The sequence below is a fragment of the Chiloscyllium plagiosum genome, chromosome 1 (genome assembly GCF_004010195.1).
Source record: "Chiloscyllium plagiosum isolate BGI_BamShark_2017 chromosome 1, ASM401019v2, whole genome shotgun sequence".
NCBI lineage: Eukaryota > Metazoa > Chordata > Chondrichthyes > Orectolobiformes > Hemiscylliidae > Chiloscyllium > Chiloscyllium plagiosum.
The window spans coordinates 148,463,850-148,477,257 of record NC_057710.1 but is presented as its reverse complement, the minus strand read 5'-3'; the positions used below and the strand labels follow the sequence as shown (position 1 = coordinate 148,477,257).

Here is a 13,408-nt window from a genome sequence, read left to right as displayed (position 1 = left end):
TGGGATAATGTTAGATTGGAGCATTTCAGACTATTGACTAGGCATAGTGACAGCTTTACACAGTAATTCTAGAAGCTAGTTAAGAACCTCTTCCTTTACACCATGGATCTTGTGTTCAATGGATCACAAAACTTAACAGGCAATATACTCAGTACCGAAATCTAACAATAAGTATTACAAAATAGCTAATAACCCTTAAATGATCAACGATGCTATCTGTATGTGGGACCACAGGAGATGGGAGAGATCCTAAATGAATATTTTGTGTCAGTATTTACTGTGGAGAAAGTCATGGAAGCTAGGGGACTTGGGGAAAATAATAGCAACATCTTGAAAAACAGTCCATATTACAGAAGAGATAGTGCTTGAGATCTTAATATGCACAAAAAGTAGATAAATCCCCAGGACCTGGTCAAGTGTATTCCAAGACATTATGGGAAGCTAAGCAAGAAATTGTGGGGCCCCTTGCTGAGATATCCATATCTCCACAACAATGGGTGAGGTGCCGGAAGACTGGAGAATGGAGAATGCTGTACCTTTATTTAGGAAACACTACAAGGAAAAGCCAGGGAACAACAGATGGGTGAGCCTGACATCAGTGGTGGGGAGGTTATAGGAGGACATACTGAGAGACAGGATTTACATGCATTTGGAAAGGCAAGAACTGATTAGAGATAGTCAGCATGGTTTTGTGTATGGGAAATTGTCTCTCAAACTTGATTAAGTTTTTTTGAAGACATGACCAAGAAGAGGGATGAAGACAGAGTGGTAGACACTGTCTACATGGACTTTAGCAAGGCCTTTAACAGGTTCCACATGGTAGACTGGATAATAAGGTTAGATCACATGGGGTGCAGGGAGCGCTAGCCAATTGGATACAAAATTGGCTACAAAATTGGCTTGACAGTAGGAGACAAGGTGCAGTGGTAGAGGGTTGTTGTTTGGACTGGAGGCTTTTGACCAGCAGTGTGCCACAAGGATCAGTGTTAGATCCACTGTTGTTTGTCATTTGTACAAATAATTTGGACGGGAATATGATGTGGAGGTGCTGGACTGCGGAGGACAACAGCATTCATACGACACCAGGTATGAGTCCAAAAAGGTGAAGTTTTGACTTCATCTGGCCAAGCTCCGAGAGCTTGTGACTTCAAATAAACCTGTTTGACTTTAATCTGGTGTCGTGTGACCTCTGATGAGGATATAGGAGGCACGGTTACCAGGTTTGTGGGTGACACCAAAATTGGTGATATAATGAACAGTGAAGGTTATGACTCTTGAGATCTTGATCAGCTGGGCCAAAGGGCCATGTAATAGCAAATGGAGTTTAATTTAGATAAAATGCAAAGGTGTTGCATTTTGCTAAGACAAACAAAGGCAGACTCTCACAGTTAATGGTAGGGCTCTGGTGAATGTTATCAAACAGCTAGACCTTGGAGTTGAGGTACATAGTTCCTTGGAAGTGGCTTCACAGTTAGACAGGGTAGTGAAGGAGGCATTTGGCATTCTTTCATCAGTCAGAGCATTGACTATAGGAGTTGAGACGTCATGTTGCGGCTGTATAAGACGTTAGTGGGGCCACTTTTGGAGTAATGCGTACAGTTCTGGTCACCCTGCTTCAGGAAGGATGTTATGAAACTGGCAAGGGTGCAGAAAAGAATTACAAAAGCATGTTAGTGAGACTGGAGAGCTTGAGTTATGAGGTGGCGCTGGGATCTCCACACCCCCCCATTCCCCGTACCTCCACAGTTTAGGAGGCTGAGGGGTGTCTTTAGAGGTTTATAAAATCATGAGGGGCATAGATAAAGTGAATAGCCAAGTTCTTTTTCCCTAGGGTTGGGGGATCCAAAAATAGAGGGCATAGGTTTAAAGGTGAGAAGGGAAATATATAAAAAGGACCTGAGGGGCAACTTTTTCTACACAGAAGGTGGTGCATACAAGGAAGAAACTGCAGGGGAAGTGGTGAAGGTGGATACAATTCCAACATTTAAAAGACTTTTCAACAGATACATGAAGATGAAAGGTATGAGAGGGATATAGGTCAAATGCAGGGGAATGGGACTACTTCCAGTTGGGATACCTGGTCAGCATGGACAAGTTGGACTGAAGGATCTGTTTCTGTGCTGTATGACTTGGTGATTCTGTGATCAGCTCACAGATACAGAACTTTATTTGATATCCCAACATACACTGAAGCACTGCACAAAGCAAGGCCAATAAGCTAAAGCTGAGCTTTTAGAAACAACAACTGTGAATTCTGTTGTCAGATGCAGTATTCCTGGAACAGTCATCAGGTAAAAACATATTTTAGTGTTTAGTTCTGAACCAATGTCATTCAAATATTAAGCAATTCATTCAAGGCATGACAACCTTCATAATGGTTTTAGTTTTCAATAAGCAGCTTCACTTTTAAAGTGGGACCCTAGGAATGCTAATTATATGCAAACCTACTGTGTCGTAGGTTTGATGCAAGCAAATCCCAAGATTTCATATTTTTTCATCTCCAGTTCAAATTCATCTCCAGTTGAGATTTAACAAATCATCAGACTGATCTCAAAGGTGAATTTGTCTTCTTTGTGGAACAGTAATTAAACAGAAGCACTTATATATCCTATGGACATTTCCCACATTATCTCAAAATCTACCAAATGTAAGGGTATTCATACGTGCACTTGTAATGTCAAGGCATACAAGGCTATGAGCCAAATGCTGGAGAATGGAATTTGAATAGTTCGGTCGTTGCTTCTGATTGGCACAGACCCAATGAGCCCAAGGGCCTTTTTCTGTACCGTAGACATCTATGACTTCTTATTCACAATCTTTCCAAATTTTTCAACATCATTACCTGTGAAGTTTGAAGGAGTTTGCACAGTATCGGTGTGTTGTCTCTTTAGCTAAATTACTTGGCAAGTTAACAATCGACAAAGCCCCAAAAGGACATTTCTGAAACAAGAAATAGAAAATATAAATCATTAACAAAATGTTATCATCATTACATCTCCTGGAACTGCCTACTGGTGACACTACCAGAATTTACATTATTTTGTACACCTATTAAGTGGAAAATGGTAGAATAAATACATTTTGAGGGAACTTATAGAAAAGAACTATCTAAAAAGGAGTACAGAGAGAAATAAATTTAAAAATCTACTGCAATTATAAATTGAATATTTGCAGAGAACAATTACATTCAAATCTTACAAACTTTTATAAATTAGTGTATGAGGAACACATGGATTTCTGGGATGAGATCATATTTAGAAAGGCGGCTTAGTGGGGATGGGGTGGTGAAGAGATCACTGACAGGATTGCAAGAAACATGTACAAAATGCAAATTTTATGATAAACAAGCTAGCCTTTATGGTATCCAGTGATTTTAGTTTTTTAAAATGTCACTGAAGGGAAGGCAATGGCCTAGTGGTATTATTGCTAGATTATTAATCTAGAGAGTCAGACAACTTTCTGGGAACCAGGTCCAAATCCCGCTATGGCAGATGATGGAATCTGAATTCAATAAAATCTGAAATTAAAGGATCTAACAATGATCACAAAACCATTGTCGATTGTTGGAAAAACCCATCTGGTTCACTCATGTCCTTCAGGGAAGGAAATCTGCCATCCTTACCTGGTCTGGCCTAAATGTGACTCCAGACCCACAGCAATGTGCCTTGACTCTCAATTGCCCTCTGAAATGGCCCAGCAAGCCATTCAGTTGTACCAATCGCTACAAAGTGTTCCTGCTCCCAACGTAACATTTGACTATTTAGTTTATCTTATATTTTGTTTAACGTTCCACAAGGACCACTTCACATCTCACATCATTTCTGTTCTCTGGCCATTTCACCAGACTCCCCATATTTAAATCATCCCCATCTAAATCTCTAGGGCAGGTAGACAGTGAGGTTAGATCCAGAGTAAAGCTCCCTCTACACTGTACCAATTGAACACTCCCAGGATAGGAACAGCACGGTGTGAGGTGCAGAGTAAATCTCCCTCTGCATTGCCCACATTGAACATTCTCAGGATAGGGATAGCACAAGGTTCAGTACAAAGGGATTTGTGTGTGGGCGATCTTACCTCACAAATAGGAGCGAGTTCTTTGAAGTGACCAGGAAGGTTGATGAGAGCAGCTGGTAGACGTGTTCTATGCGGATTTCAATTAGGCCTTTGATAAGATTCCACATGGTAGGCTGCTCTGGAAGGTTAGATGGTATGGAATCCATGGGGAGATGGTAAATTGGATACACAATTGTATTGATGGGAGGAAGCAGAGGTAATAGTGGAAGGATGTGTCTCAGGGGTCAGTGCTGGGCCCACTGCTATTTGTTATCGATATAAATATTTGGATGAGAATAGACAAAGCATGATTAGTAAGTTTGCAGATGTCACTAAAATAAACCATATCATGGATAGTGAGGAAGGTTCTGAGAAACTGCAGCAGGACCGTGATCAGCTGGGGAAGTGGGCCGAGAAATAGTAAGTGGAGTTCAATATCGATAAGTGTGAGGTCTTGCATTTTGGAAAGTCAAATCAAGGTAGGAGTTTCATGGTGAATGGTCGGGCCTTAAGGAGTGGTGTGGAACAAAGGGACCTTGGAGTTTGGTTTCACGGTTCTCTGAAGGGTGAGTCCCAGGTAGAGAGGGCAGTGAGAAAGGCTTTTGGCACACTGGCCTTCATCAGTCAGGGCATTGAGTATAGAAGTTGGGGAGTAATGTTGCAGTTGTACATAACGTTGGTGAAGCCACACCTGGATTATTGTGTGGAGTTTCGGTCGCCTTGCTGTAGGAATGATGTTACTCAACTGGAAAGAGTGCAGAAGAAATTTACAGAGACGTTGTCAAGACTGAAGGGAATAAGTTATCAGGAGAGTTGGACAAGCTCGGACTTTTTATTCTCTAGAGTGTAGGGGCCTGAGCGGGGTGCTCATAGCAGTGTATAAGACAATGAGAGGCATGAATTAGGTTAATGCACTCTTTTTCCTAGGTTTGGGCAAGGGAGGATTAGAGGGCAACAGTTTAAGGTTAGAGGGGAAAGAATGAAGGAGAAGCTGAGGGAGTTACGCATATGGAATGAGCTGCCCATGGAACTGGGTGAGGGGGGGGGGTACATTAATAATATTGAAAAGGCATTTGGAAAAATCCATGGATAGGAACAGATTAGTAGAATATGGGCCAAGTGCGGGGAAATGCGGTTAGTGTGGACGGACATTTTGGTCGGCATGGACCAATATGGGCCGAAGGGCCTGTCTCTGTGCTGTAGGACTCTATGACTCTCAGTAAGAAAGAGGATTCATGAGGGGAGAGCGATGGATGTGATCGATATGGTCTTCAGTAAGTTGGTCAACGACATTTCTCAAGGTTAGATCTCAAGGAATACAGGGAGAAGTACCCATTTGGATTCAGAACTGGCTCGAAGGTAGAAGACAGAGGGTGGTGGTGGAGGGTCGTTTTTCAGTCTAGAGGCCTGTGACCAGTGGAGTGCCACAAGGATCGGTGCTGGGTCCACTGTATTTTGTCATTTATTTAAATAATTTGGATGTGAACAGAGGAGATTATAGTTGGTGACTTTGGAGATGAGATCAAAATGAAGGTGCAGTGGGACAGCGAAGAAGGTTAACTCTGAGTACAAAGACATTATGGTCAGATGGGTCCATATGCCAAGGAGTGGCAGATTGAGTTTAATTTGGATAAAAAAGGGATGATGCTGCATTCTTGGGAAGATACATCAGAGCAGGACTTGTACACATTATGGTCAGGTCCTGGGGAGCATTGCTGAACAAAGAGACCTTGGAGTTTTCGGGTTCAGAGTTCCTTGAAAGTTGAGTCACAAGTAGATAGGATAGTGAAGAAGGCGTTTAGTGTACTTTCCTTTATTGGTGAGGGCATCGAGTATAGGAGATGGCAGGCCATGCTGCGGGGATACAGGACACTGGTTGGGCCACTTCTGGAATATTGCGTGCATTTCTGGATGATGTTGCAGTCAAAAATGTGATGTACTTTCCTTTATTGGTGAGGGCATCGAGTATAGGAGATGGCAGGCCATGCTGCGGGGATACAGGACACTGGTTGGGCCACTTCTGGAATATTGCGTGCATTTCTGGATGATGTTGCAGTCAAAAATGTGATGGGGCAGGCATTACCCAAGCAAAGGCACAAAGTTAAACACAATTTAAACTGTCTCCATCACACAACCTCACAACAGACACACACAAAGTCACAGTCCTGAACTCTCGACTGTGGGACAACAGCATCAACAGCGTCTGCATTCTGAACAGGAACTGAAGTCTTCCTCAAATTTAACACCAAGATCTTTGTTTGATTCTCTGTGTACTGTTTTCATTCTCTGCTAGCTTCCGGGTTCTGAACATTCACATGGACAGACGCCCTAACTCCATGGGCTATATCATGTTCCAAACACAGCATCTGATTTCATTCTGGTGTGACACAGGAGCCCCTCAGTGTCATGGGAAATGTCAGTCTCTCTCACGTACAATCTCACAATCATTATGTTGTACACAATCTCTCTGTCTCTCTCCCATGCATAATCTATCCCTCTCTATAGCTCGTTCTTGAGTCTGAATGAGATAAGAGGAAAATGGATAATGGAATTGAGCATAATGATCACAATCACTCTCATATACACTTGTTCTCTGCCTTGCACACACTTTTTCACAAGTGCACATCTGTGTGTGTGTCAGGGGGGGGGGGGGGGGGTGCGGAGAGAGACCGTGTGTATGTGTGAATGACTATGTATGTGACAGAGTTACCGTGTTTGTGCACCTTTCTGTGAGAATGACTGTTTGCATGTGTGATTACCTGTGTCCAAAATTGTTTGTTTGATTCTCTCTGTTCTGTTCTGATTCCCTGTTAGATTGCTGCTTCTGAACCAGTGTCAGTGAATCTCTCTCACGTACAAACTCTCTCTCTTTCTGTCTCATTTGCGGTCTCACTGTTTCTCTCTCTCATGTAAAATCTCACAATTTCTTTTTCCCTCCCATGTACAATCTCCCTATCTCGCTCCCTCTCAGCATCTGTCTCATACATAATGTCAATCTCCCTTCCTTTCTCAAATGCTATCTCACACTCTCTCTACACAGTTTAACCAACTTTCTCATCAACAATCTCTCTTTCTCTTACACAATCTATCTCTCTCTCCCTCCCGTGCACCATCTCAGTATTGCTCTCTCTCATGCAATCTCTCTCTCTCTCTCTTATATCAATCTATTGCTCTCTCTCCCCTCTCTCACATCTAATCTATTGATCTCTCTTTCTCATGCACCATCACACCATCACTCTCTCCCAGACACAATCTATCTCTTGTTCTCTCTCTCCCTCACTCTCTCTCTCAATCTCTCTCTCACACACTCACACATACAAACCCGGCTTTTTTCTTGTGTCTCAGTGAACCAAGGGACGTCAGCGGAGGATGGGAGGGTGGAATCGAGCTCATTGATCATTAATTGTCTGTATGAAGTTTACATATTCTCCTTGTGTCTGTGTGGGTGGATTCCTCTGGGTGCCCCGGTTTCCTCCCACAGTCCAGCAATGAATGGGTTGGGTGGATTGGCCATGGGAAATTGCCCATAGTGTGTCCGGTGACATGCAGGTTGGATGGGCTAGCCATGTGAAATTCAGGGAGATGGGGTCTGTCTTGGATGCCATTCGGAGGGATGGTATGGAATGAAAGGCCGAACGGCTTCTCGCACAGTGCAGAGATTCTGCGATGCCGTTTTCCTTTCTCATTTGGTTTCGTTTTTCATAGACATACCATTCCAATTTCAGTTACAATCCCCCATTTATTTTCCATTCCTCGTTCAGCTCCCCTTCCTCATGGGGTCGTTATGCCCTACCAATTATCTATTCCTCATTGTGTTCCCATTCTCCGGTCTGTTTCCATTTGTGATGAACATGTTTGAAAACAGATCAATTGTATCACTTGGTACAACACCCTTTATTGGTCAGACCCATTGTGTACAGGAGTTAGGAGATCATACTGAGGCTGAAAAGAACATTTACGAGGCCACTTTTAGGAATATTGTGTGCAATTTTGCCCTCCCTACTGTGGAAGGGTGGTGTGAAACTTGAAAGGGTTCAGAAAAGATTTATGAGGATGATGCCAGGATTGGAAGGTTTGAGCTAGAGGGGGAGGCTGAATAGGCTGCGGTTGTTTTCCCTGGAGTGTCAGAGGCTCGGGGTGACCTTACAGAGTTTTATAAAATCATGAGGGACATGGGGTGCATAAACAAGGTCTCTTTCCCTGGGATGCTGGAGTCCAGAAATCGAGGGTACAATTTTAGGGTGAGATGGTTAAAAATTAAAAGGGAGCAAAGGGGCAATTTTTTCATGCAAGGGGTGGTGCGTGTACGGAACTAGCTGCCAGAGAAAATAGTGGAGGCTGGTACAATTACAACATTTAAAAGGTATGTAGATCGGAAAATGAGCAGGAAGGGTTTAGAGAGATTCGGGCCGAGTGCTGGCAAGTGGGAGTGGAATAATTTAGGATACATGGCCAGCATGGACGAATTAGGCCGAAGGGTCTGTTTTCGTGTAATACAGCTCTATCACTCTAGTAAGCTTGCTGAGCGTGAATCTTATCCAAATGAGGGGAAATCTGTTCTCCCACTAAACACAGTTTATTTCCGGTTTAACACCTGATGGATTAAACAAATGAAGAGGGAGTGCAGCCTGACGTGGAACATGTAACAAAGTTCACTTCAGTGAAACAACAGCTGACCATCTGATATTGCAGCTTGGCACATTGTATCTGTTTCCCATCAAATCCCGAAAGTCTCCCCCACATATCATTGGAACAACCTCAGCAACAACAGCTAGAAGCAGTAAATGATGAGAATTCTCCAATGAACAAAACCAATATTGAACAGTCTCACCACCCAGTCAGACAGTCTTATAATTAAGGACCATACCTCAGAGTCAATATGACAATTTGTTTCGGGATCTGGAACTTGCTTTCTCTTTACTGTAAATGCATTATCACAGAGTGATCATGAAAATAAATCACATTTTTTACAGTTTAAACAAATAATCACAAGTTTTGCACAGACAAAGAAAGAGAGAACAATCTACGGTGTATATATCCATCCCCATATCCACTCGCAGCTTTTTTTGTATTTATGTGGACTGGGAGCAGGGACTGCAGTTCACAAGTAATACAATGAACAGAAGGATTTTCTTTATATATTTCAATTGATTTCCATTGAAGATTATGAAGCAGTATGCTCTCAACCCACTAGAGGGCTGACTATTGGGAACTGCGCATGGAGCAATTCAGACAGACTCACAGCAATGTGTTCTCAATCCACGACAGGGCAGACTGTTGCAAACTCCACGTGGAGCAGTCAAACCGACTTACAGCAATGTGCTCTCAATCCAATAGAGGGCAGACTACTGTGAACTCCACATGGAGCAGTCAAACAGACTTACCATAGAATGAAAGGCTAAGCAAACCACACTCTTGCAAAGATCATCACGACATTAGATTTAATCTTTCCTTTGAAAAGAAGTTGTGATATTTTTGTAAAGATAACAACGGTGGGAAGATTTCAAAATCCTTAAGGTAGGAATCTAAACTGAACCAAATTGAAATTAGGTGAAATTATAGACTGAGAAAAGGATATCTTTTGCAAACATTAGTTTAACTCAGCACGTATGATGAAATACCAAGGAAACTTTAATCTGGCAGAAATCAGGATCAAGGGCTATCCTTGAAACGTCGACTCTCTTGCTCCACAGATGCTGCCTCGCTTGCTGTGCCTTTTGCAGTGCTATACTTTATTGATTCCATTAATGAGTGTTATTATAAGGCAAAGCAGTAACAGTTCCTACTATTTCACATCTTAATGAATCTCAGTGTGGTGGGAAGATGCAATGATCATGAATACAGAAATCTGAAACAAAATGTAATTCGATAAAATTACAGATTTACATGAGAATGTGTTCAACAGGCATTCATTTAACGCAAAACTAGTTTGACATGCGAATGCTACTTGATTCACGAACAAAAATGCTCTAGAAAATGATTGGAGGTGACATTAAGAGGAAAGAAACGTAATATTTGCATACCAAGACTGTGGCAGACCTAAAGCAGCGGAGAATGTTAAAATGCAGGAAGAAATTGTATCGAATCATAAAATCATAAGGCAGGATATTGTAGTTGAGTGCTGTGTGCACTTTGTGTATCACAAATGGATAGAGAATTTTGTGGTTTGACTCAGTTTCCTATTCACTACAGTGTGCGCTGCCTACAAGATAGACCAAGGGTTCTTAAGACACCTTGGAAACTAAAACAACGATCATCTAGAAGGACAAGGACAGTAGATACATGGGAATACCATTGACTGCAAGTTTCCTTCCAAGTCACTCATCATCCTGCCCGAAAGATATAACACAGTTCCTTCAGGTTTGTCAGGGAGCAGACAGAGTAAAAGCTCAAGACTGTGTGCTGAAAAAGCACAGCAGGTCAGGCAGCATCCGACGAGCAGGAGAATCGACTTTTCAGCAAGAATTCTTCATCAGGTATGAGGCTTGAGAGATAAGATTTATCTGTCCACACCCTCGCCTCACAAACCTCATTCCTGATGGAGGGCTCTTGTCTGAAACATAGATTCTCCTTCTTCTCGGATGCTGTCTGACCTGCTGCGCTTTTCCAGCACACCACTTTCGACTCTAATCTCCAGCATCTGCTGTCCTCACTTTCTGCCAGACTGGAAGCTCAAAACCTTCCTGCTTGGATTCTGCCACAATGACGTTCTGACTGGCATAGACACAGCTGTCCTTTCTACAGAAAAGGGAGCAATGAGGAGATGTTGCTTATTGCATCTGCTTGAAGGACTAATCCAATTTGTCATCTCCTTTGTACGGATATCTCCACATTCTATTTAAAATTGCAACCACTTTACCAGTTAAAGAAAGAAACATTCCTCATTGCTGGACAATGATTTTCCCAAAATTTTTACCATACACAACAGAACTATTTTGGTCCTTACCAAACCGTACTTGTATAACTTTTCCATCAATTGCCCTTGACCAGTAAATTACCGTGTCCATTTTGACTTACTTGTGGGATGTGTACAGTGATGGCTGTCCAGCATTGATCACCCATCCTTAGTCGTAATTTCCAATTGAATATTTTGCAAGTAAATCGTTTTAAGGGCAGTGCGAATCACAACTGCAAGAAATATTTCTTTTTTTATAAGATGTGGGAATCACTGACCAGCCCAGCATATAATTTCCCTTTGGTAAGTTAACTTTCTACTGTATTATCATAAGTCTCTAATTATATGTAGACCAGACAAGGGTGTTTAGATTAGATTAGATTAGATTACTTCCAGTGTGGAAACAGGCCCTTCGGCCCAACAAGTCCACACCGCCCCGCCGAAGCGCAACTCACCCATACCCCTACATTTACCCCTTACCTAACACTACGGGCAATTTAGTATGGCCAATTCACCTGACCTGCACATCTTTGGACTGTGGGAGGAAACCAGAGCACCCGGAGGAAACCCACGCTGACACGGGGAGAACGTGCAAACTCCCCACAGTCAGTTGCCTGAGGCGGGAATTGAACCCGGGTCTCTAGCACTGTGAGGCAGCAGTGCTAACCACTGTGCCACCGTGCCGCCCGTGTTGTTAGGACTCAATGTTCTGAGTTATAGGGAGAGTTTGGTCAAGCAAGGTCTTCTTTTCTTTAGAGCGGATGAGACTGTGGGGAAATCTTCTAGAAGTGCATAAGATCAAGAGAGGTATGGATGGGGTGAAAGTGCTCAGTCCTTTTCCCAGGTTTGGTGAATCGAGGATTGGACGACATCCGTTTATGTTTAGAGAGAAAAGAATAAAAGGGAACCTGAGGGGGAACTTTTTTTAAGCAGAGGTGATACACTTTTGGAATGAACTGCCAGCAGAAGTGGTTGTGGCGTGTAGAATAACATTTCCAAGGATATATGGACAAATACATGGATAGGAAAGGATTAGAAGGATATGGGCCAAGTGCAGGGAAATCCAATTATTTTCGTGGACAATATCATTGTGGATGGACATTTCGGTCAGCATGGACCAGTTTGAGTCCAAGGACATGTCGCAGTGCTGTAAGACTCTGTAACTCTGCTTTTATCAACAGTCAAGGACGACAATTTTCCTTCCTTGAAGGACATTCATGGGGCATGATATATTTTGTTTTCAGACTGCATTCCAGTCCATGAACAACAACTGCTGGTCCCCGTTATACTGTTAATTTCAGGGTTAAAAAGTTGAATGAATGTACGTTCACTAAATAGACAGTGTTTTCTAAGTATTGAAGTACAAATAAAGTGCAGGGTCAGCTGCCTGAATGGAAAGTCTGGGAATTGGGTGGTTTCCAAATACATACATTTGGTTAAATGGCTGTGAAATGGATACCTGAGTTTTGGTTGCTGTTTTGATAACAATCCGTATGTAAAGATTTGTTTACGTTATGCCCAGGATACTAAAACCAAATCGAGTTAGAATTTATTGTTTTGACAACATCAAAACAATGAGATAGTACAATGTCCGCTGTATAAAGAAACGTGGGCATTTTAAAAAGCAATCAGAAAGCAACTGCCATTGACCAGTCGTGCGACAGCCGTAGAGCTGTAGAGCGAACTGCCCTTCCAATATCTTGCCCTCAAAAGAAATTAGAAAACACTCACTATCAAAATTACCTTTTCATGTAAAACATATTTACAGTAAGAAGACAGAAGATGAACCTAAGAGATCAGCAGATGGAAGATTGAAGACAGCGGGCAAGACAGAGACTATGTGGAATCGAGATGAAGTTAATGTAATATTAAATAAGTGTGTTATTGGAACAGTATTTTTATAGCGTTCAGATCAGATAGTCAAAAACAAGGAGGAGTTGGATTTGTTCATTGTTGTTGTTTACTGTTCACTATTAGAGTTAGGATAATAATTTGACTTTTGTTTCCTTTAAGCAGTGGAAATTAGGAGTTCTGTCTCACTCACATTTTAAAAGTTTACGAGGTGAGTTGAGCTTTTCTGGGTGACAGAGGTTGGACCTCCCGCATCGTAACACCAGGTTTTTAGTGAGTTCATATTTCACAATGTGCCGTGGAGTGATTTTGATCCAAGTTCCAAAACGATGCCGTCGGGACCTGAACTGAACATAAAGCATAGAACATTATAGTGCAGTACAAGCCCTTCAGTCCTTGATGTTGTGCTGAATTTGGAACCAATCTGAAACCTATCTATTCTACAATATTTCGTTTTCATACATATGTTTATCCAACAACCATTTAAATGCCATTAAATTTGGCGAGTCCAGTACACTTGCAGGCAGGGCATTCCACACCTTTACTATCTCTGAGAAAAGAAACTACCTCTGAAACCTGTCCTATATCTACCACTCCTCAATTTAAAGC

General features: G+C 42.2%; 1 protein-coding gene across 1 annotated transcript in view; it reads right to left on the bottom strand.

Annotated features, from left to right (window-relative positions):
• abce1 (ATP-binding cassette, sub-family E (OABP), member 1) overlaps window positions 1-13,408 on the bottom strand; it is an 83,152-nt gene that overhangs the window by 33,464 nt on the left and 36,280 nt on the right. Inside the window, exon 4 of the mRNA XM_043699036.1 lies at window positions 2,843-2,940. Within this exon, the coding sequence (XP_043554971.1) occupies window positions 2,843-2,940 (98 nt within the window). The remainder of the gene's footprint in view (window positions 1-2,842; window positions 2,941-13,408) is intronic.